This window comes from Saccoglossus kowalevskii, chromosome 1 (genome assembly GCF_978046115.1).
Source record: "Saccoglossus kowalevskii chromosome 1, keSacKowa6.1, whole genome shotgun sequence".
NCBI lineage: Eukaryota > Metazoa > Hemichordata > Enteropneusta > Harrimaniidae > Saccoglossus > Saccoglossus kowalevskii.
In genome coordinates, this window is record NC_140641.1 from 10,424,676 (window position 1) to 10,449,597 (window position 24,922).

The window sequence follows — 24,922 nt, forward strand, 5'->3', positions numbered from 1 at the left end:
AAAATTTACAGTGTAAGCTTTTCCGTTGAAATCATAAAGCGTACTTTCATTAGTTTCAGGTGAGTCACGTAGAAGTACAAATTCCAGTATGATGACGGGTTTCCTCCTAAAGAGTACGAACGGAAATTTTGGGCCCAAATGTTGCCAGTTCTTATAGTGTGACTGCGCAGCGCTAGAGGGTGCATTATCAAATAGTGTTATTCTACACATTACCATCGTCCGAATCGCACGGTTTCGGCCGAATAAATAATGGTCCTTGGCTGACGAAGATGACACATTACAACACTACATGCAAATGTATTCTTCAGTTCAATTAGAGACAAAACATCCAGTGACCTGTTGTTGTCATTTTCAACCAGATATCTTATTGTTATCGACAATAATTTGATTTATTTCTCTATTACATTTTCCGCTCAAATAGAAATATATTTTATTATTATACAGCTGTAATAAAATTTATCTTAGCTAATTTTATTTTGCTATATATTTATAAATCATTTGATGATTTGAGTTTTTATGGTATTTCAATGCGTATTGCGTGAAAGGCTTGGACCGAACGTCTGCAACAAATCGAAGAGAATGATTTGATTTTGAAGTTAAATTTATGTGGCAATGCCGATCTTTCAGAAGAGAATATGGCGGTGAGATGTCCTCACTTCACCCAAATTACGAATCATCAAATGTATATAGGACATTATTAAGCAGGGAAATACCCCCAAAATGCATAGCTGTTAATAGAATAGAATAGAATATAATAGAATAGAATAGAATAGAATAGAATAGAATAGAATAGAATATTTGACAAATGAAAGAACATTATCACGGACGACAATAATGAATAAAACAGGGGGGAAATCAGAAATTTGCATAAATTTCTAAGATTTTACGAATAAAAACTCCTGGCAATGAAACTATCTTTTGAACTCAACACCTAGAATTTTTAAATTTTGGTCATTTGACAGCTTTAAATGTTCGAATGTAGTGCCAGCTTACTTCAGTCTGATAGGCAATGAAAGACGAGTTTATGCGCGCATGCTTAGTACATATTTCACATTTCTTAGCCGAAAAATAAAACATAAATTATGGTTTAGACAATTGTGAACACTTATGTTTACTACATCTCTAAATCGGTTAAATTGCTCTATTTATTGATCTCTATTTTATTTTCGTAATTTTCTAATGCTAAAACGTTGACGAATGTAGTTGCTACGAATTACTGGGTTGTATATATACATGTCAACAATGATGGCGGACGGGCGATGACATAGGGGTAACGTTATATTTTTTTTATGAAAACACACATACGTACTATATGGTCTTCTGTTGCAAAACTTATTACAACATTTTAAAAGAAAATGTGGCAATTTATTTTTGTTATTGTTCGATTGTATGGACAACTTTATGGAATAATAGTACATACCATAGTATAATATTCACACATTTTGCCTCACTTTCCATAATTGAATCAACGCCTGTGAATTGAATGTGAAGATTTATCATTGGTTATCTGTTTTGTATATGTACATTTCCTGGTGTTACATATTTATGTACCTCATTGACACCAACACAGTCACTGATATAATTATCACAGTCAGTTACCACGATTTTGAATTGTTATTAGGTGCCGACTTCATTGGGATGCTGGTCATTATATTGTTCTAGACTCCCATGTTACTAGTAAAGTCGGTAGTCGTCGCGCCGCGTTCTGTTCGATATGGGACACCCCAACTCATATCATCTTACACAACGCGTGTATAATATAATATAATATAATGTAATGTAATGTAATGTAATGTAATGTAATGTAATGTAATAATATCATATCATATCATATAATAATAATGTTTACATGAAATTCGAACACACGCTGCACAGCTTCCACTGCCCTTTAATGTATCAATTATCGAAATGCAGATTGTGCCTAAAATCAATTACAAACAATCTCATATGGAATAGCAGATCCAAACCCTTTCCATATACTAAAACGAAAATTTTTGAAAAAGAGTTTCATTTTATATCTAAGTGTTTTGTATCCCAGTGAGCATAATGGAAAATATAATACAATATATTGTAGGGTCTATGAATGCATCTACAAGTGACAAATATGAATCGTATAGGGTGACGGTCATCTGGCCACGCATGCGCGAGATATGAGGTCATATGAACAAAGGTAGCAACTTTGACTATTGTGCAGACCAAGTACAAGAAAGAGCCACTTTATGTAAATTTAGAACCAGTAACCATAACCACTGTCCCTCAACACCTGGTGTGGAGGGACTGTGCCATAACCTGGCTATTGAAACAGGTATATATTAGGTTTATTAGGTTTATATTTCTGATGAGCAATAAAAACCAAAATATAATTAAACAAGTAGGGAAGTATAATTACAAATCTTTTGAAATCAGAAATAAAACTTATTACTAGGTACTTTCATTTACTGTTATTTTTATCTTCTTATTAACAAACTAAACTTTCTTTTATTACTTTATTGGACTGATAGAAAGATTGTATTTCTGAGGATGCAATAAAGATTATTATATTATTATTAACTGAGAAGCTTTAACTAGGTAATTTCTTTGGTGATTAAATTAGGCAAAGGTAATTTCTTTGGTGCATGTCGCAGCCAGATTAAAATTAAAACTTTTGATTTTGATTTTTTGATTTTGATTATAAGTGTGCATTGAATTTTGGGAAAATCAATGTTTACCAACAGAAATGTCGCATATGCTCGGTGCGACAATCATCGCCCTCTAAATTGGCAATAACTATTTATCATTTTTCTCTGATTTTTCATTTTTAATAAATCATTTCCTGTGTCATTAGTGCCAATTTATATGCTGTACACCGACATTATACATTAAATCACTTGCAAGTGAAAAAAGATGGCTACAGGTTCGACATCTATAAGAAATCATTCGATGATGAGATACAAGATGACTGAATGTCAATCATTTTATTATTAAAAAATCATCATAATCAAGCATCAGCCTCTGGAACCATAGCTCTGACATGTTTATGTTCAAACTATATATCTTAAATTTGATAACTACGATAACAGGGACTGTGCCATGCATGGCTTGTATTTAAACTAAAAATGATCCAAATCTCAGCTATTGCCTCTTTAATATGGTTATTTACATTTGTACATAGTGTCATTTTAAGATAAAGTAATAATAACATTTGGTCGTCAACTACCTACTATCACTAACTCACTATTTTCATATGGCAAAATAGAATAAACACTTCAGGGGTGGTGATCGTCACACAGTGTATGTTCGAATTTCATGTAAACAATCAATGCAATATTACCTAACTTTGAATGAATTATTTATTTAACCAGGAAATAACATTGCAACAACATCAACTTTTGAAGTCATTGAACATGAGTGTTTAGGTTAAAGTTTTTGGTTCAAATGTCCACATTGTGAAACTGGTCAAAATCTTATGGTATACATTTACATTACTCAAGGGTGGTTGTTTTTAGTATATTATATCTGAAACATTATTTCGTCAAATTTGATCAAACTGTGCTAACGTTTTCTCTGTAACCCAATCTAGTGGTTGCTGTGAATGAAAAAAAAAATATGGACATGAAGGAAATAGTATTTAGACTGAGGCAGCATTTATGATGCAACAGACAGAATAGACTCGCAATACAATTTGTGCAGTTGACAATATTGAACACAGAGAGTGGTCATTGATCAAGTTTGAAACTGTAAAATTTTCTTTCATGAATAATAATGATAGTTACATATCCACTGAATAAACTGTTCTAAAAAGTCAGGGTGAAGCATGCATACTGTGACTTTCAATGGTAGAAATTCAAAGTGTATTTTATGAGGTATTTTAACATTTAATAATGTGCTATACACACATTGATGATGTTCAGGTTTGATGAAGTAGAGGTGTCCAAATGCCATATTCCCAACTGAAAGATCGGCAGTTTGATATTGAGCTATAACAGAACAAGCTCAAAATCAAAATCAAATCATTCATATTTTGCCAGCAGATGTTTCGTCTGCACATTTCATGCATTACATGAGATGAAATCACCAATTAAAACTACCTCTCATCCAATCATAATCATGCATTAAAACTACCTCTCATCCAATCATAATCATGCATTAAAATTACCTCTCATCCAATCATAATCATGCATTAAATCTACCTCTCATCCAATCATAATCATGCATTAAATCTACCTCTCATCCAATCATAATCATGCATTTACAGGTGTGATACACTGTTATAATATATACTATTTGTTTAATAGCTCATATCCCCAAATCAGTAAGGTTACAAAAATGTATGTATCACTTTTTAACAATAATAACTATGAAATAAAATTTAGTGTCTATCATTTTGGCGGGAAGATTTGTTAAAAATATATTTGCAAGGTAGACACCAAGAGAAAGAAATTGCATGCAAGGTGTTGCAGAAAAAAAATGTTGGCATGTTTATAAATAAAAATGTACAATTAAGACACAGAGAAAAAAAAATTGCACTGGTCAAACTCTTACAGGCTCCTATTAAGCTTTTAACTTGAATCACAATATACTAACAGCTTTGTAGATACATGTACATACCTTATTTGTGGCAGATATTGACTGCATTCTTGCTATTATGCTGCATTATCTACCATTATTATCCATACATCCCTATCAGTAAGCCCTAAGTGTATATTCCTGGAACACATATACTATTTTCTCAGAAATGTTCCGGATATTGTACCTGCCTTTTTATGTACTTTACTTGGTTACGACTATCAGGATTTAGGCTGCCATAAATTAAGTACTGGTAAAAGCCAAACAAGTACCTGTACAGAAACCATCTAAGGTTTTTTGTATAGAGGGTGATAAGTTTGTATTTAAATGAAAATATGACAAGAACTTACAATCAATTCAAAGGTTTATAATTTGTCAACTGATATAATGAATTGACAAATAAATAAATGTTCTCGCTCGTCTCTGGTCACTTTAGACACGTGAACTTTGTATACAATACAGGTCACTTTACATGCTAACTGTCCAAAGGTGATCACTATGGACAGGTGATCTTTTTAAAAAATTTGATCACTAACAAAGATTTGACTGTACTTTGTAATTTATTGATGAAACCATTTATCTCACCAAAGAAAAGCCAGACTGACTGCGTGCATGACTGGAACCGGCGCTCACGTACGGCACCTAATCTCCTAGTTTCACGCCACTACACGTCTTCCCCTCGGCCACCGGGCATCCCCAAAAAAGGATGCTTAATAACCAAGCTTATTACGTGCAGAGAATGAGTGCCGGTTTGATATTGGCTGATGTTGATCAAATTTGATGTAATGATAACTACTGTAAAATTTGTATTACCGGTAATAGCCGCATCCCTATTAATAAATAGAAGTCGCCGCATTTTTTTAGAATAATTGAGAACCAAAAATTCATCATTTCTCATATGTGTAGATGCTCTAATAGATGCCGCATCCCCTCTATTACATTGTACAAATTTAATTGAAGTCGTGGTTTCTAATACAGATTTTACAGTATTTACTTTTCACTACTACATGTATGTCAACATATTTTTTTCCCGACATGCAAAGTCCAAATGTACTTTATACTGCTTTAGTTTAGTGTTGTATCATTAAATATTATTAATATATTTAAAGCTGGTAGAAATACTAAATTTCTCATAACTTGTAAATAATATTCTGTTTCATAATTAAGTATTCATACGGTCCAAGCATAACTTAATATTTAGTTAGCTTTTAGCTGGCTTAATTAGGGATAGTGTAACTTGATTTTAAAACAGTCACATATATAAATATTGCAAATGTGTCCCAGCGTGTTTCGTATATGTAGCATGGGTATACTACAAAGGATATATTGAAACTTTATTGAGGACAACTCAATAAAAGTTTTTATGAAAAAGCAAAGGCAGCTGATAGTCAGCTTTGAAGTTAATTTACACACGGACTGTAATGTATGATAATTTAATAGGTTAAAGATAAATCAAAATCGGACATTGCCCGAATTATCTTGACCGAACTGTGGTGTGGTATGAATGAAATCATTAATAACTAATCTCTTTACTTATAGGTATAGTACTAATGATTCGCTATTATGGATTTAGTGAATAAAATCAAGAATACAGTGCAGAGCACAGTGGGTGGGCTTATAGGGATACCATTATCTAAAGATTTTGATATTAATAAACACCATGCAAGTGCTGGTCCCGGATATATCTGGAAAATTTATAGTGCAGTTAAGCGATCCACTAAAGAGGTATGGACAGGGTATATGTTTTCTGATTAGGGGTCAGTCACCTTTCTTGTTGTTAATTCGGTTGATGCATTGTTGTGATTGACTTCCGTGTTTGATGTATTGCTTTTTTGTATCATGATTCGCAGTAGATGATGGTGCATTTTATTATTGTTTACATTGATATGTTTGAAACCTTTAATGTGTCAAGTATTATGTGTACTGTAATAAAAGTAATAGCTACAGTATTCATATCATATTTGCATCAGAAATAACTGCATGTCACTGAGCAAATCCTTTGATCTGGTTGTTTTCAACATCTTAGAGTGTTTTCAAGTTATCAATTTACACATAAGATTTTTGGTTTGACGATCAAAAATGTACTATATTATAAAATCACTATTTGTTGTGAAGCATTTTTAGTTAAGAGTTGTGAGTCTGAGTTGTAGACAGGACTCTCAAGTTGTTTACTTTAAACCCATTATTTTGAATTTAATAGGATAACTATTTTACTTATGAGGATGTTATCACTTTTGAATTTAATAGGATGACTATTTTACTCATGACGATGATGTTATCACGTTATCAAAGCAAACTTTATTTACTTTCTGAGTCAGTTGTATTTTGGGAGCAACTGAAGCTGAATTTTAACACCATGACAAGATTTATTGTCGTGAAGGCCATAAATAACTGTGCTTACAATGAGCATAACTTGCAAACGCATTGACTTTCAAATTTGATTTTTGGCCGTGTTACTTACAATTGAACTATTATTAAGTTTTACTGACAGTAAAACTTTAATGCTATTGCTCTACATATTACTGCATATTCACTGGGTTTTAATTTTATTCATTTCACTGACTGGAAAATGCACTAAATTAAAACCAGTGAATATGTAAAATTTAGCATAGAAAACACTATCTAAATGATAAAACTGTGAATTTAAAACCCACTGAATATGCCTGAATGGTAAATCAGCGAAATTTAAACCCAGTGAAAATTAGTCATTTTACAGTATACCCTTGTATCTTTGCATATACATGTACATTGTATAACATATATATTTAAATAAATTTGAATTGTCTTGCAGGAAGTCTCAGTGTTTGTACTAGAAAAGAAACTATTGGAGAAGTATTCAAGAAGAGAACGAGAATTTTTGTTGGATATTTTCAAAAAAGGTGTGACTCAATTGACACGGTTACGCCATCCAAAACTTTTGACAGTACAACACCCCTTGGAAGAATCCAGGTTAGCAATTACAATATTCACCTTATAATAATTAATTATTAATGTGATCAAGGCCCTGTTCATTTTTGTATACTGTAGAGTAAGTTTGTATTTGATGGGTCAGAGTTCATTGATAAAACAAGGAAATAGACCATAACAGCCACAGGTTTGCATTTATATCTTTTATCAGTTCGAGTCCAACATGATTCATTGGAATTTGTTTTGAATTTTGAGTTCTCAAATTTACTTTAAATTCAAACATAATTTGCCCCATCTGCTGTACTTAAAAAATGGTGATGCAGTTACGTACCATTTGTTAACAAGGACATGAAATGACATACATATAATTGAAATGGCGACGTGTCAACACTGGTAAACCAATCCTGGAATTAACTTGGTCTGCGTTATGTTTACAAGAGAATTAACAGTTAAACATACTCTGTTGTGAAATGTATGTGATGATAGGTTCTCACAGAGATGTGACTCATTTCACTGTCAAAAAGTAACCATGCATGTTTATCTGCACTGTAGTGTATTAAAATTGTTCAACTCCAAACATGAATATTTAATGCAGCTGTGGATAGTCAACATTTTAGTTTTGAAATGCATGTATATAAAATTCAGAGAGATGACCTGTAATTATTTGTGTATACCTAGCAATGGGTTCATAATTGGTTTACTAAGGATACTGATTTCTAAAGGGACCATTGCTCTCTTACTACTTACTACACTACAAGTTTTTAAAACATAGATGGCCTTATTTTGTTGTTGAAATAAATTGTTTCACAGGGAAACACTTTCACTGTCAATTTATCAACTGGGGCTTGAACTTGCAAGAAGATTATCAAGAAAATCAATCAGCTGTAGACATTTCAGACAAACAATTTAATCTGACAGTTCATCTTTATATTTAGATAATCTCTGGAATCACTGCTGTTTCTGATTTATTTTAACTTGAACAAAAAAATTATAAACAATTTAGTTTTACACATTGTGTATAGCAAGTACTCTGGTGTGTGAATCAGAAGCGCCATGTAACCAATTATTGGGCTAATTCAAAGATATACAAATGCTTTCTCCAGGTTAATAACATACTAACTATTGAACATCTGCTCAATGTGTATTAGGTTGACTGTGATAAATGTTTAGGCATTACAAAATAATAATATTGAGATAGAAAGAAAAAAATAATCTCACTACAAATCTAATCAGATTACAATTGGATAATAATCTCAAATCATTATTATATTCTAATCTTATCAAATAATCATTGATATTAATCTAAATAATCAAACCATTGCATACTAATCTCTCTAATCAAATCATCATTGATACTAATTTACTAATCTAATCAAATCATCATTAATACTAATTTTATTATACATTGTACTAATTCTCACAATACTAATCTAATCAAATCATGATTGGATACCAATCTTAATAATCTATTCAAATCATCAATGGTTACTAATCATCTGCTCAAATTACCATTAGATTTTATTCTCTAATGAAATCATCATTGGATACAAATCCTAATAATCTATCCAAATCATCATTGGATTCTTCTAATCTCTCTATGCTATTGGATACTTATACATCTATATCACTAATCTAATCTAATCAAATCATCATTGGATACTAATATCATTAATCCAATGAAATCATGATTGGATACTAATCCTTGTATTTCTCATTTCAAAACAGGGAATATTTTGCTTTTGCCACAGAACCAGTTTTCGCAAGTTTAGGTAATGTTCTTGGTTGCCATGACAATCTTCCATCACCAGTACCAACTGAGGTCAAAGACTATGAGTTATATGATGTTGAAATTAAGTACGGTTTACAACAGGTATTATAGCATTATTTGAGGGTTTTGATGTCACGTTGTATTATAGCATTATTTGACAGTTTTGATGTCCGTTGTATTATAGCATTATTCAACGGTTTTGATGTCGTGCTGTATTATAGCATTATTTGACGGTTTTGGTGTCATGTTGTATTATTAGCAGAATGTGTCAGTAAAATCATCGTTTGAGTCTGTGTATTTGAAGCAAGTCATGTTATAATCACTATAATAGTTTTTCAAATATAAATCTAATCTACTACTAAAAATAGTAATGCAAATGAAATTGCTGATTTTCTTCTATGTTAGATTAAATTTTGATTATACCCAATTGTGAGGTGATACTTTGGTCTGTTTTATTAGTGACAAATCATTTTTTTTCTACCCTGTTCATATCAATTGTATGAAATCTTGCTTTTGTTTTACCGGTACTCTGTATTTCTGTTGCCTAGGTGATTGAAGCATTGGCGTTTTTACACAATGATGTACATTTGATACATGGTAATATTATTCCTGCAAATGTGATTATTAATAGCAATGGATCATGGAAATTATCAGGATTAGATTTCTGTATTCCTTCATCAACCAAACAACATGATAGTGGTCAGGTAAGTGATTCATTCAAATTTATATCAGTCAGAACAGAGAAATCATGGAGAGAAAATTGAAGAATTCTTTTTTTTATACTCAACTTGATTTGTTGGTGCAATGAAATTCTATGAAAACACAGGGTTCTTCTCAAGATTTTCCAGATATTTAATTCACAGTGTAGATGTCTGTATTTTGCCAATATATCATTGTGCAAACACCATTTACTTTATTATACTATGATGGAATAAAATTATAGTTTCAGGTTTTCATTCCATTCAATGACTAAGTGATCTACCTCCATGAAGTCGTGTGATTATTCACTTCGAACACTGGATCGATCAATTAATTGATCAAACTCAATGTACTTGCTTTATTTAGATGAGAATCTCATTAATTTTAATCATTAAATTAAAATCAGATACATTTTTTCAACACCTAGCAATTAACATAGCAACTTAAAACAATAGCAGTTCTTTAAACATTTTTAGATAACAACATTTGTGTTCTTTGACAATCTGTGTCTGTGTGAAAATTAATTTTACAAATTTTATAATTTGTACAATCTGCTCTTTTATTCTGTCTTAATTGGACCCTGGTATTTCTCTCTGTTGAGGAGACCTAATATATTTTTATCCTCACCACTCATTGGCAAGAAGTTGTTCTTTTGAGACATTTTTATTCAGCAACAGCGTAAATTTATTCCGACCAAGATCTTGGATATTCTTACTATGATTGTGGTCTTGCTGTTTATCTGATGACAACCGACTTAGCTCAGACAATTATCACCAATAAAGCTGTCTGAAGTCTTCATTATTACTGAGAATAAATATCTGGTCTCTCCATCCAACTGCAAAAACATGTCAAATTCTTACTTTGGGTATCACACATTTGTAACATGTTACTATTCAAACATTGAAAAAATCGATCACAGTAAATCATTAAAAATTGTTGTGTGATGATTCACATACATGCAGGTCATTCATATTTAATATGTTTACGGAGAAATAAGAATGTGTTTCCAAGGAAACATGCAAAATAATCTAAAACAATTTTGCAGCATTTTATTGTAAACATATTATTCCATGGATTCAAAATTCTCCTATTTTTCATGGCATTGTATGTAGCCCTTGTAACACTATATATCATACTATTTTTAGCGTAGGTCATCAAACAAAATGTTGAGATAGGATTGAATGTTTCTGCCATTCTGTAATTGTAAACTATTGAAAAATCTATTTTTTATTTTAGAATTTTGAACATTACAGTATTAACCCAACCACTCTTGCTTGATTTCAAGGATTTTTGAGTATTTTTTTAATGGTAGCAGACTACCTTAATACGTGTGTGTTGTGATTGACTTTTAGGCTGTCTACAACTGCAAAGAATGGGATCCTAGTTTACCCGATATAGGGCAGCCAGTACTGAATTACCTTGCACCGGAGTACATCCGTACTGTCAGCTGTGATACTGCCAGTGATATGTACTCATTGGGTATGCTTATATATACATTATTTAACCACGGTAAACCATTGTTTGATTGCAATGCTAACTTAAAGACATACCAACGTAATTGTCAACAGGTGAGAGTCAGTTTACTCTGAAATATCGCATAGTTGTGGTTGAATAACATTATTGCAATATAACATAGTGAAGATTGATACATTCATACTAAAAATACAAAATTATATACTTGTTTTGACATTTTATTTTTAAAGCAATATCATGCAATTTACATGCTTTTATTCCCATTCCAGTTATCCTCATTAAATCTCACACTACTGAATTGTCTTCCGGAAGTATTACGAGATTATGTTAAAATGCTGTTTAGTATAACGCCAACCATTCGTCCAGATGCACACCAACTTACTAAGGTAAAGTATATTCTTAGCTATAACTTGTCATTCATTTTTAAAATGCATGTAATATTAAACCAAAATGTGGTAATCAGATGTAAAAAGCACCTTTGCATAAAATAAATGGATTTCTTTCTGCCTTTGAGATGCATCTGAGAGTCTTTTTTAGTCACAGTCTGAAAACTATAGCAGTGCATTTAAATTCTGTTATTGCTTTCAGATATCTTTCTGTCACAGTCTGAAAACTATAGCAGTGCATTTAAATTCTGTTATTGCTTTCAGATATCTTTCTGTCACAGTCTGAAAACTATAGCAGTGCATTTAAATTCTGTCATTGCTTTCAGATATCTTTCTTTGACGATGTTGGTGCCAAGACACTGGAGCATTTGGATTCTTTGTTTCAGTTAGATAATTTACAGAAATCTCAGTTCTTCAAAGGACTTCCTCAAATAATATCAAAGTTACCCAAGGTTAGTTGTAATTTCATTTCCTCATGGCAAGTTGTAAACATTGTAATTTCTTTCTCACAAGATATTGTAATTAATGTAGCCTTTTTCATATTTCAGTATTGTTGTTTTGATATGGACAAGTTTGTCAGTGAAATAAACAGTGTTGTTTCTGTGGCCTGGTATGTCACATATAAAAAGGAAATCTACCGAGGATGCTACTAAGCATGTATGCAATGCATTATGGGAAAGTCATTTCTATTGAATCTTATAAAACATTTATTATTATATTAGAAACTCTGTAAATTATTCAGAATTTGCTGCAAATTTATAACAATATAAATGTAAACAAATGTAATGCACTTCCTCATTCTCTTGGCTATTATTACCCATCTAACTGCTGGACTGAATTCCCATTCATGTTAAAAATAACCAAATTTTAACAAGAGCTTTATTAGATTGACTTCTGTATACGAATTCTTCAGCTCTTTAAAAAATCAATATTTGTATGTAAAAGTAGTCCTCCTGTTCTGGGTGTCTTTGATTGTAGCAATTTTTTACTAAATTGTCAGGTAAATGTGAATAACATATTGGCAAAAAACCCAAAGTTACATTAATTACCAATCATATGCCATAATACATACAAGAGACATTGAACTTAGTCTATAACATGTGTTTTGATTGGTTACCTATTTTCATGGAAGGGTAACAGGTATGTGCATCATTGTAATAACTGTCTCATGCAAATTGTACAACCGTACCAAATTCATTGTCTGCCCTTTGCCTAGTAACTAATATGGTACGCAGACTCTTCAATATCATACTAGATAATCAAAAGATAACATTGCTACATTAAAACACCGACAAGGAAGGCACTTCACTGATCAAACTACTGAACACCTGTGAACTACTGGGGTAATACAACTATCATGTTTCAGTCCAACTTTGGTTATACCTATTTTGGGACAAAATGAATCATGCATGTTTTGACCTGGTCATAAATTATTGTTATTATTTATTCAGCCACTAAAATTCAAAGCAATACAAATATACATCACTGATAAAAGCAAGTCACAATTACTCATACAAATGAAAGTAGAAGGGAGGGCCAGGGTACATAACAACTACAGTCACCATAGCTCGGAAGACAGTTCATCCTTCTCTTTCACTAACAAAACACATAACATGGTACAAAAATAAAAACACAAATATTAGGTGACCAGATATTTGCATAGACTAAAAGAAAAAGTCTTTGATATTGTTTGTTCTGTTGTTTTAAACTGCTGAGGGATTCACTTTTATTGACAGTGATCAAACCACTTTCTGACTGGTTGATGTCTGCCCTCTATGTTGAGATTTTGTAACAAATTATCATAAATTTTTTTTTGCAGAGAGTGGTTCTTCAGCGAGTTCTACCATGTCTATTTAAAGAGTTTTATAATAGTGAAATGATTCCATTTGTCTTGCCCAATGTATTACTGATTGCAGAGTCTTGTACACAGAAGGAGTACACCACTATTATATTCCCTCATTTAAAACCAATATTTAAATTGCAAGAACCTATCCAGGTAAATAAATGTTATCTCGAGGATATCGAAATGTATGTACAAAGGCAGTACTGTGATCAAATCAACCTATGGGTGGTGGAGGTCTATGCACTATGCATCTTTTCTCTGCTTGGGTCAGACTTTTATTATCCCTTGTTTAGCGAACCCGCCAAATAAACAGGAGCCGAAAATGTTATAATAAAATTTTATTTCAGCACACCCGCTGACTTGTGGGTGCAAAAATTGCTAACAAAATTATTTTTATTATCATTTTTTTTCCGCCCGCCGCCTAACATATCCATATTCATGGGAGTATCATGATCAAAATACCGAAGTCTCGCACAGATCTATACTTTATGCGCGTTGGTTGACAGTGAATCTCGGGTCTTGACCTCCCTGCATGCTGCTTAAGACTACTAGGCGAACATGGCGACCACGCCATGAAACTCTGTCGTCAAAAACCGAGAAATCCCTCATTAACGCTGAAAATGGTGCCACAATTGGCGACATTGCCAACCAGGTTATACATCTAATAGAAAAAAAAAGAAATAATTTTATTTTTTTTCCGCCCTCATCAAAAAAATTGACTTATAAAAACTCGAGAAACAAGGAATAAAAAAAGTCTGGCCTTGTAGTAATAGACTGAAACCAAAAATGTTATGTGCTGTATGAACAAATATTATATCAATAGCCTGGAACAAGTCAATGCTGGTGATGTAGTTTATCTGGTATAAGGGGAAATCCAAGCATTGTATGAGTGCAGATATGCTTTAGAACAAATTCTGGTACAGCTTTTTATGGAATGGCAAATTCCGTTGTTTTCAGTGCTAGATCAACTAATTTGTCCTGTTATCATGATATTGGAGATTGTTTCTGTACTACTAGTACTAGTTTATATAGTTTGATTTGATTCACCACGTAGTATGAATATCCAGCTTCGCATCTTTAATACCCAACTTGATAATGACTGTATTTATATTTGGATAGAGTGGACTGTTTTAGGGAGTGTTGTCAGTGTTCACAGCCATTTTATTTGTGCAATCAGATTACCGGTACTTTCCCCCTCTAGTTTTAAATTGTTGTGAATTTGTGGCTTTAATGTAAATTATATTATATTTTATTATGAAATTGGACAGATTTTCCTTTTTTATATTATTATTATTATTATTTTATTTCCATTTCTCTAAAGAAATATACCCCACTAACCTGGGGGAACAGGTTACAATGCGAAAGTTACAGGCGTGACTTTAATCGCCTCAATAAAATAAAGTATTATATATATATATATATATATACACATACACACACACATATACAACTCATCTATTGGAGGACTCACACTAACAAATCGTATCTAATCTGAAAAGCTGTGTATACAAATCTTGCAATAATTTGGATGATTTCATGGTTATCCTGAGAAAAAATATATGTAAGTTTACGGATAGGCGAAAGGAACTCGAATTGTGGTTCAATGCGGTTAATTCGATCAAAAAGCGGTTTTTGAATATGGTATATGTTTAACTAAGCTTATTTTGTTGCAGATTTTACTGATATTTTTGCATAAAATGGATTTACTTCTGAGTAAGACTCCATCAGATGATATCAAACATCATGTACTCCCTATGGTATACAAAGCATTGGAAACGCCTTCACCTCAGATACAGGTATTGCTACCTATTCTAATAAATGTGTGATTACCCTGTTGGTCAAAAATAAAAATACGGCAGAGTTTATTATTTTTTCTCAGATATAAATATAAAATTATTTAATTCTACACACGATGCAATTATTAAGAGATTATAAACAGTATGTTCAGTTATTTGGTAGTGGATAGAAGACCTCTCTGTGGAAAATTAGTATATTTAGAATTTACCTGCTTTGTAGTGTGCGTTCTAGATTTTGTGTTTCAATTCCAGGGATGAAACACACTCCATAGAATATGCGCGTATATAGGCGAGGCGCATGACAAAATCAAAAATTCTAATATATATCAACGATCTAGCAGTAATACCAACCATGCACTATTTCTGCACATAAACAAAGCTAAAAAAGTGAAAAATACGTTGTTTCTAGTTGTGATTTTTGCATTTATGTTGATTTACCAAACTGATGACAGGCCTGGCAAATGAAAGCTACAGACATGTTGAAGATGTCACATGATTGACTCAACGCTATTCTACAATCAATGCGCATGTTTCTCATAGAAAGTTTTAGCAATAATAATTTGCATTAGTACTTGTACCAGATTTCCTTGCTTTGATCAGTTGATCATACACCCTCATTCTCTATGAACAGTGTTCACACTCCTGAAATTCAAGCCAGTTTATTCAGTTTTTGGTCTTCTAGTGCTAGATATAAGACCTTGCTTCAGCCAATCAGATGGCTGGATTCAAGCTAACCATGAAGTATATTTTGTCACTTTCAGGAATTGTGTTTGTCAATTATTCCAACCTTTGCTTCGATGATTGAATACTCATCCATGAAACACTCAATTATACCAAGAATTAAGACACTCTGTCTACGCACAGATTTACTGTCAGTAAGTATCATTAAAAATGTAATTCGGGTATACATTTTGGTTTATAATTAAGGTGGTGTGTCTACTTATAGTTATCATTAGCTTGTGGACTCCACTATGCATTGGTATAGAATTTAAAACCACTGTGTTTAATGTCAATTCAAGTCAAGCATTTGTTTGTGTTCATAAATTTCATTCTTTGAAATATGTTAGTTTGTGGTTCCTATTATTACTTGAAATTTACTTGTATTTTCTAAATATAGGTGCGTGTGAACTGTTTAATATGCATTGGTAAACTATTAGAATACATGGATAAATGGTACGTTTTAGATGAAATTCTGCCGTTACTACAAGAGATTCCGTCTCGAGAACCTGCTGTACTCATGGCTATGTTAGGTAAGTCCTCATTTTACAGAGTAGTAAATTGTTACTAGTTGGCTGGCTATCCTGTCCCTAGGTACCAAGTTTGGCCATATGATAGATGTATGTGTGTCTGGCCATGCTATTGACAAACCATTCCTTGTGTGCTGGTTTTAAGGATGCATACTAAATATACGAAAAATTTACTACAAATTCTTTTCCTTAATAAATTATACCCTACATTGTTTCCATGGAAACAGTAACTTTGTAATTTCTACATACTGTATAAAAAACATTTATTTAGGTTTATGAATTTGCCATTGGAAAAAACGGAAAGTTCCATCATCATATTCTGTTTGGTCAATCTTAATGGGATATTGTTTGTTGTAGGTATTTACAAGACTTCATTAGATCACAAGAAGCTTGGAATAACTAAAGAAATTCTTGCAACCAAAGTATTACCATTCCTATTTCCACTCTGCATTGATAATAATCTTAATCTTAACCAGGTAGGTCATAGACCCTCTTATAAGCTCTGCTGTTTTCGTAGATGACAGAGTGGTGCTGTTCGTATAGGTGGTTGTCCATCATCATCTGTCAACAATTGCATTTTCGACTTCTTCTTGAAAACTATCGATCTAATTGCTTTGATACTTTTGTATTTATTAACTTTTATTAGAGCTTGCACTAAAATTAACATCTTACATACCTGGTTTGTACATTACAAGTTGCAATTTATCTACATATTGTGGAGTGGACTGGTAACATTTTTCATAAAATTCCCCCATTTTTTATTATGAGAAATCAACCTATTTTGTCGGACAGCAATGAAGTACTATATCTCCAGGAAATATTTTACATATCTTTTGTATGCCATGAATTCTGGCTTTTGTTTTTTATGTCTACACGAGTAAATATAACTTTTTGCTCTTAGAAACAGGTAGTTGACTGAATATGTAAAATTTTCATCCTCAAGAAGGATTTGTTGTGCATTCAGGAATGCCCTTAGTCCAAGCCCCCCCAACAAATCCTGAAATACTGAACATTTCAGTGTTGAATCACCAAATCAAACTTTTCATAGTTGGAATTATTCAAGGCCAGTTTACATTATTTTCAAATAGTCTTTTACATTCGATTTCAGGATATGTTGGATAATATTTCTCATGAACCTTACACAAAATCCAAAAACTGATGTTTACAAACCATACAAAGTGGGAATGCTTACAGGGGTCAGGGGTCAGTAAGAGGTTTTCTGCAGACCATACAAAGTGGGAAATGCTTACAGGGGTCAGGGGTCAGTGTGAGGTTTTCTGCGGATCATACAAAGTGGAAATGCTTACAGGGGTCAGGGGTCAGTGTGAGATTTTCTGCAGACCATACAAAGTGGGAATGCTTACAGGGGTCAGTGTGAGGTTTTCTGCGGATCATACAAAGTGGAAATGCTTACAGGGGTCAGGGGTCAGTGTGAGGTTTTCTGCAGACCATACAAAGTGGGAATGCTTACAGGGGTCAGTGTGAGGTTTTTTGCGGATCATACAAAGTGGAAATGCTTACAGGGGTCAGTGTGAGGTTTTCTGCGGATCATACAAAGTGGAAATGCTTACAGGGGTCAGAGGTCAGTGTGAGGTTTTCTGCAGACCATACAAAGTGGGAATGCTTACAGGGGTCAGTGTGAGGTTTTCTGCGGATCATACAAAGTGGAAATGCTTACAGGGGTCAGGGGTCAGTGTGAGGTTTTCTGCGGATCATACAAAGAGTGAATGCTTACAGGGGTCAGTGTGAGGTTTTCTGCGGATCATACAAAGTGGAAATGCTTACAGGGGTCAGGGGTCAGTGTGAGGTTTTCTGCAGACCATACAAAGTGGGAATGCTTACAGGGGTCAGTGTGAGGTTTTCTGCAGACCATACAAAGTGGAAATGCTTACAGGGGTCAGGGGTCAGTGTGAGGTTTTCTGCAGACCATACAAAATGGGAATGCTTTCAGGGGTCAGTGTGAGGTTTTCTGCAGACCATACAAAGTGGGAATGCTTTCAAGGGTCAGTGTGAGGTTTTCTGCAGACCATACAAAGTGGAAATGCTTACAGGGGTCAGGGGTCAGTGTGAGGTTTTCTGCAGACCATACAAAGTGGGAATGCTTACAGGGGTCAGTGTGAGGTTTTCTGCAGACCATACAAAGTGGAAATGCTTACAGGGGTCAGGGGTCAGTGTGAGGTTTTCTGCAGACCATACAAAGTGGGAATGCTTTCAGGGGTCAGGGGTCAGTGTGAGGTTTTCTGCGGATCATACAAAGTGGGAATGCAACTTTGACATAGAAACATTATACAGGTTCAGAGCAGCATGGCTTGGAATAAACACCTGATTTGTGTACAAGTTACTTTAACTAATGAATCAGTCAGTATCTACAGTTATTGTATTATCTGTTGAACATTGAATGGATTATTTGGAAATGTATATCAAATGAGGCTTCATAACTACATCCCAGAAAGGTTTAATTCAAGGTTGTTCTCAGTTGGCTTTAAAAAGTAAATGTCTTGTTTTCATTCACAGTTCAATGCTTTCATGTCAGTTATCAAAAGTATGATAGGTCAGGTGGAGAATGACCAGAGAAGTAAATTACAACAACTGAGTACAATGCAGAAAGAACAAAGGTTTGTCTCAGCTCTCTGATTACATATTACAATGTAAATAATTCATAGTTGTCAATCGTTAAATTGCCATCATACAATAACAGAGCATTTAATAAATTTTCCAAAAGTGCTAGCATTGAATACTAATATTGGCGTAGTCAAAAACACATTATACAATGTTTTATCGTTTGGTAAAACTAACTTTTAAATAGGCCAGCTGTGTTGCATTCTCATCTCAGCACCACAAGTATGTATTTGCGTACCCCTGGTAGCTTTTCTGTGCAAGGATAATTTCTATGTGTATTTTATTATCAGCCAGTTTTGGAGTTAGTCCAACTGAGCTGCATTTTCGGAGTTACCTAAAACTGAACTGCATTCTGGGAATTACCTTAATATAACTACATTTTGAGAGTTGCCTATAGACTGAACTGTATTTTGGGAATTACCCCAACTGCATTGCATTGTGGAAGGTACCGATACCCCAAATTGCATTCTTGGAATTACCCTAACTGAACTGCATTGTGGGAGTTACGTCAACTGAACTTCATTGTTTGTTATTGGGTTTACAGAAGCACCATAGAATTTACAGCAGAATCTAATGGGAAACCAAAACAAGAAGATTTTTTTGATCAGTTGCAACAAACTGGCCACAAAACACAGGAAACTGATTCAATGGTAAGTGATTTGTTTTTAGTTGCAGATTATAACAGTTATTGATGTTCAATGCAAATTGATAGCTATGTGATTTTTGGACATTATCACAGGATAAGTATATGCAAGAAGGCAGTATGACAAAGTTGATGAGCACCTGTGCTGCCTGAGTGCATACTTTGCTGTATTCTTGAGTTAAACCTTATCATTATACCTGCTTGTAGTAAAATAATTTAATGATAGATAACAGACAGAAAAGGCAATAAAGTGTTTGGTACTGTGAGAACATTTTTATTTTTCCTACACATATTATAGCACTTCTGCGTCTGATATAAGTTTTAAAATGTGACATCAATATTCTTGAATGCATTAATGTTGTTGATGTCTACTGGTTTTCAATGATGGAAATTGATCTTTTAAGTTTTCTTTAGTATTTCTGTCGTGTTACCAGGCATATCTACATATGTATAAGCTTGTATTTTTTTTTCAATATTACACATTTTTCTGGAATAACTCTATATTAATATTATAAATTATTTTCAGATGGATAAGATGTTCAAGAGTTTTGGACTTGGCAGTTTTATTCAAACTAAATCCGACAAGTTGAATGCTGCTTCCAAGGGAGAAACTGCACAGCCTGTTAAGTCGCAGACAGCAGCACCGTCCCAGTCATCACTCACGCTGGAAGACAAGCAGCGTTTACAAAAAGAACAAGAACAGCAGCAGAGGTTTAAAAAACAGCAGCAGTTAAAGCCGACTGAAACTGTCAAGACAACAAAATCCCAACCAAAAGACTTAACGAGTTCATTAGCTACATCCACTATGTCAACCAAAGCATCCACAAGAAGCAGTAACTATGACACTGGAACAGGTTGGACAGCTACATCCTCTATGGGAGCACCTAGGAGTACTATGGGAATGACCAATACTATGGGATCACCTGGGCCTGTGGGGGCACCTGGTACAATGGGAATGACTGGAAACATGGGAATGTCAATGGGGAACAATAGGAACATGGCGATGACTGGCCCTACGTCAGCAAGTTCTTATGGCATGACAGGTTATAACACTGGAATTGGTGCATCGTACAGTGTGGGAAATACCGGATATGGAATGGGAGCTTCTGGTAATCCATATGGAACCAGCAGTATGAATCCCAGTTTTGGAATGAGTAGTATGTCACAGACTCCACAATCTACTATGTACAACCAAAACATGCAGCAAACAAAACAAAAAGTTGATTTGTCTGCATTTGATGATTTGCTGGGCCCTTCACAGTCACAGAAAAACAAAGTGTCTATGAATGCAATGTCATCAGCTCAAGCTCAGCAGCCATCAACACAGAGTAACAAGCCTATCACAGCGAGTGATGATTTATCTGATTTGTTAGGCTGAACTCTCACCCCTGCCATGTTACAACTTTTAAACACTGTCATTTCTATGTCTCCTGTCCACGGCTTATATCTATCTTCTCAAAACTTTTCAATGTGTGAAATGCGCGCGAGCGAGCAGGTGGGCGGTGATATTTCGGGGTTTGCGCGGTCGAAAATAAAGCGGAAATTGTCCGGTCGAATTCAACAAGCGGTCGCAAAAGCGAGAGAAAAAGGTGATTGGAAAGCGGAAGCAGGCGGGAGGTTGTGCGAAAGGAGTACTGTAACTTTGCACAACTTTCTTTTAAATCGTTTTATTTTCCAAGTCAATATTCTATTTTACTAATACATTTTTTTTTCTAACGCAATGGCGAAGAAAAGAAAGAAAGCGTTGACAGACGAGGCAAAGAAAAATCTGCCACTCAGTGTCGCACTCTGACACAGCATTTTTTTTTCAAACATCGGCCATTTTGTTTCACCATGAAAACCGTTTTATTAGATGTCTTATCTGAGACACTTGAAGGATTAGCTTGTTTGTAAACTGTCAGCGTGTACAGTGGGACAGTAATGTTTGTCAGAGGATTATCCCTCGTTGTTCGTTTGCATAACAATGGAAAACCCGAACGTTCCTGGAGTACGGACTCAAATGCCAGCAGTTTTCTTCATTTTTCGCGCTCAAGCTTGAAATTATTCATTATCTGACACTCTTTATGAGTTCTATGATATCAGTGGTTAATATGTTTGGCCATTTTTAGTGTATATTTATAATAATGCAGCAAATCTACAGTGTTTTATTAACCAAAACTGTTTTTCGCGTTTTTCTCGAGTTGAAGTTTTGATCGAGAACGACTCATTGGGACCGCCGCCAAATCAAGTGCGTTCGGACTAGGACGTTCAAACTCGCAGTTATCGTTCAAAAGATAATGATGGTGCGAAATATGTCTGGGTTTTTAAAGAAAATGCTTTGTCACAGAATAATAGTCTGTTAAAGGTGCCAAGTATGAAATAATTTGGGGACAAAAAAACAAACCTGCATAGAAATCGGAATAATATGTCTTTTGATTATCGGAGACGCATTTCAATGGACTTGATTACGAACAATGCATAACTTAAATTTCACCAGGAAATTCCGCAGTGTGCTCTCGCAATCGCGTACTTAGTCATTTTTACAAGGTTCGTCATTTTTGATGTCACGTGATAATTATGTAAACAATGTCTGTCCAGTTTGTGCGAACTTGCACCTCTATACTTAGTCTTTTGATATATATAACCTAAATTACTGTTCTGAACGAGACAACAGACAGAGAATGTTTTATTTAAAAACGTCACAAAACCTTCTCGCTACCTTAAGGCATTGCTGGATGTGGACATTCAATGTTGTATCGTGTTGAAAACTTGTGTACCATTGATATTAGTCGTCATTGCAAACAATGCATAAATGTCTAATCTGAGTTTTGTCTTGAGATGGCATCAATGATAGCTATGAAAGTTTGTCTAAAATGAAGTCTATTGTATAATATCTGTTATCCAAATGTTTAATATTTGTGCATATTACTAGATATCTGTCATGTATTGTAGATGTATATTTAATGACATTGCTCGAAACATTGCAAGTCATCGAAGATCGCATCATTATAGAGAATTCCACTTGCTCGGCATTTAAACTGACCAATAAATAATTTATTTTTCAAAACTCTGATGGTGCCTATAGTGTGTGGCACATACATAAGTCTGAATGGAAAGAAGATATTATTAGCATTATAGTTAGGCATCACACGAGGGACAATGCATTGATTCTTGGCTGGAAATTTACTTTATTCAAACTTGCAAGTATGTTATTAACTCTCGTACTGTGGGCCTCAAGAGATACATCAAATACATGTACAACTTCTTTGCCTCATATGGTCATGTGATGGCCTTAGTGCAGAAGGAATCATAGCTACTGGTATAAACTATTCAACACAATTTTAATTCACACTCACTGCCCTCACCATTGTTATTTTGAGTCATGCACTCATGGTGGTTGTTTTTGACTGGTTTTATTTCATCATGTGTTCAGGAATTGTGACCACAAGTTCTGTTTTATATTTTAACTTTTTTTTTTGTAACATTCACAATAGGGTATTTTATGAATATGGAATATGTAGATTTTTAATGTGCAATTGTTTTATAAGTTAGGGAGTCTGGTAAATGATCTGGCAGAATTTATATTGCAGCATACAACTGTACATAATGCAGATCTCTAGTATTTGTATATATATGTACTATCCTACATTTGAATACATCTTTACAGTATGGTACCCAACACTCTGTTATAGATCTGAGCAAAGAATATCACAGTGAATCCAACTTATATTCATTGCATGTGCATGGACTCTATGGTTTGAGTAATACTGTAAACCATTTATTTTTTTCACAAATTTTGAGGGTATTCAGAGGGAAAATATTTTTTGAAAGAAACTGACTTACTGTTTTAAAGATCTTGTGCTTTACTCTGACTTACAAACTAAACAGTAGGGACCAGTCTGTGAGTTGCTAGAATCAGACAAGGAAGCCTAACCATAGAGAACAAAAATTGTTGTCTGATTTTGTGTTTAACATTGCTCACAAGTTCGCCAACCCAATGTTGAGGTTTGAGTTTCGTAAATGTGTCGTGAACTATACTCTTAATGTGATGTATTTATGTCAGTTATTATATACCTCGTACTGCCTGGCCTCCTAATGCTATGGGAAGTGCGCCCTCACATCAGGGCAATAATTTCCCACATCATGCTTGACCCTACTTTCATCAATCAAAACATGTCACTCTAAATTACATCGTGTGTTTGAGGTCACGTTGTGGTAAATTGTAATATGGTATATGATAAAACTTTATGGACTGGGTGTGGCTTTTGCTGTCCTCACAAGCTTGGGCGATCACTTGACTGTATCTAGTCAATGATTAATCCTGCATGACACATCTTTAAGTCTGTTTAAGCATGTAAGGTACAAACGTTAGTGCCTTCCATGGTTTAAGTTACTGTGCATGCCTTTGTCAGAGCTGTTTTTGGAGGTTCATAAAATTGTGTATCTGATTTTTATTATTGTGATATTAATTTATTAATACATGCTTACATGTATTTGGATGTATATGAATACTTAATAGTTGTAATCATGTTAACTTAATGTGCAATAAAAACGTGTAATGGTGACTGGGTATGTAAATGATGTAGCAGATGTAATTTATAATTTGATTAAAATTTAATGTATTGTACATTGTGTTTTCTTGAAATTTATTTTTTTTGCTGTTTTTCATTACGTACTTATTTTGTATTTTGAAACACTACCAAAAAATTCAAAATAACGTAACAAAGCTCCAGTTTCAGATGCACTAGAATAAATATCAAATCAGTTTAGCCATTTTCAAGAAAATATTTGCTAAAATAAGAAAATTGAAGTTATGAATGACTGATAGAAAAATGAACCAAAACAATCTAATAATGCTTCAACTGGAGTAAATCTGTATAAAAACATCTGGAATATAATTTTTTTACCAAAAATATTCACTAAAGTTTTGGTCACAAAATAAAATCTAATTTGAGTCTATCGAAGTTGTCTGCATATACAATATCAAGGCAATTGGGCTTGTCATTTTCAAAAAGTC

General features: G+C 33.7%; 1 protein-coding gene across 1 annotated transcript; it reads left to right on the top strand.

The window, feature by feature from the left end:
- Positions 1-1,174: 1,174 nt before the first annotated feature.
- LOC100373114 (SCY1-like protein 2) lies at positions 1,175-24,550 on the top strand. Its single transcript, XM_006815983.3, has 16 exons — positions 1,175-1,270; positions 6,085-6,270; positions 7,337-7,494; positions 9,178-9,322; positions 9,769-9,924; positions 11,272-11,487; positions 11,662-11,778; positions 12,105-12,230; positions 13,598-13,774; positions 15,295-15,417; positions 16,179-16,292; positions 16,535-16,667; positions 17,022-17,140; positions 19,179-19,279; positions 19,828-19,933; positions 20,453-24,550. The coding sequence occupies exons 2-16, from the start codon at positions 6,109-6,111 to the stop codon at positions 21,302-21,304; spliced, it is 2,805 nt and encodes a 934-aa protein (XP_006816046.2). The 5' UTR covers positions 1,175-1,270; positions 6,085-6,108; the 3' UTR covers positions 21,305-24,550.
- Positions 24,551-24,922: the final 372 nt, after the last annotated feature.

What these genes read in the sequence shown, in the direction of transcription:
- LOC100373114 (XM_006815983.3), top strand. Translation starts at nt 6,109, where the DNA reads ATGGATTTAGTGAATAAAATCAAGAATACAGTGCAGAGCACAGTGGGT. An exon ending in TTAAGCGATCCACTAAAGAG is followed by an intron (nt 6,271 to 7,336) that starts GTATGGACAGGG and finishes ATTGTCTTGCAG; the next exon opens with GAAGTCTCAGTGTTTGTACT. An exon ending in TGTACTCATGGCTATGTTAG is followed by an intron (nt 16,668 to 17,021) that starts GTAAGTCCTCAT and finishes TGTTTGTTGTAG; the next exon opens with GTATTTACAAGACTTCATTA.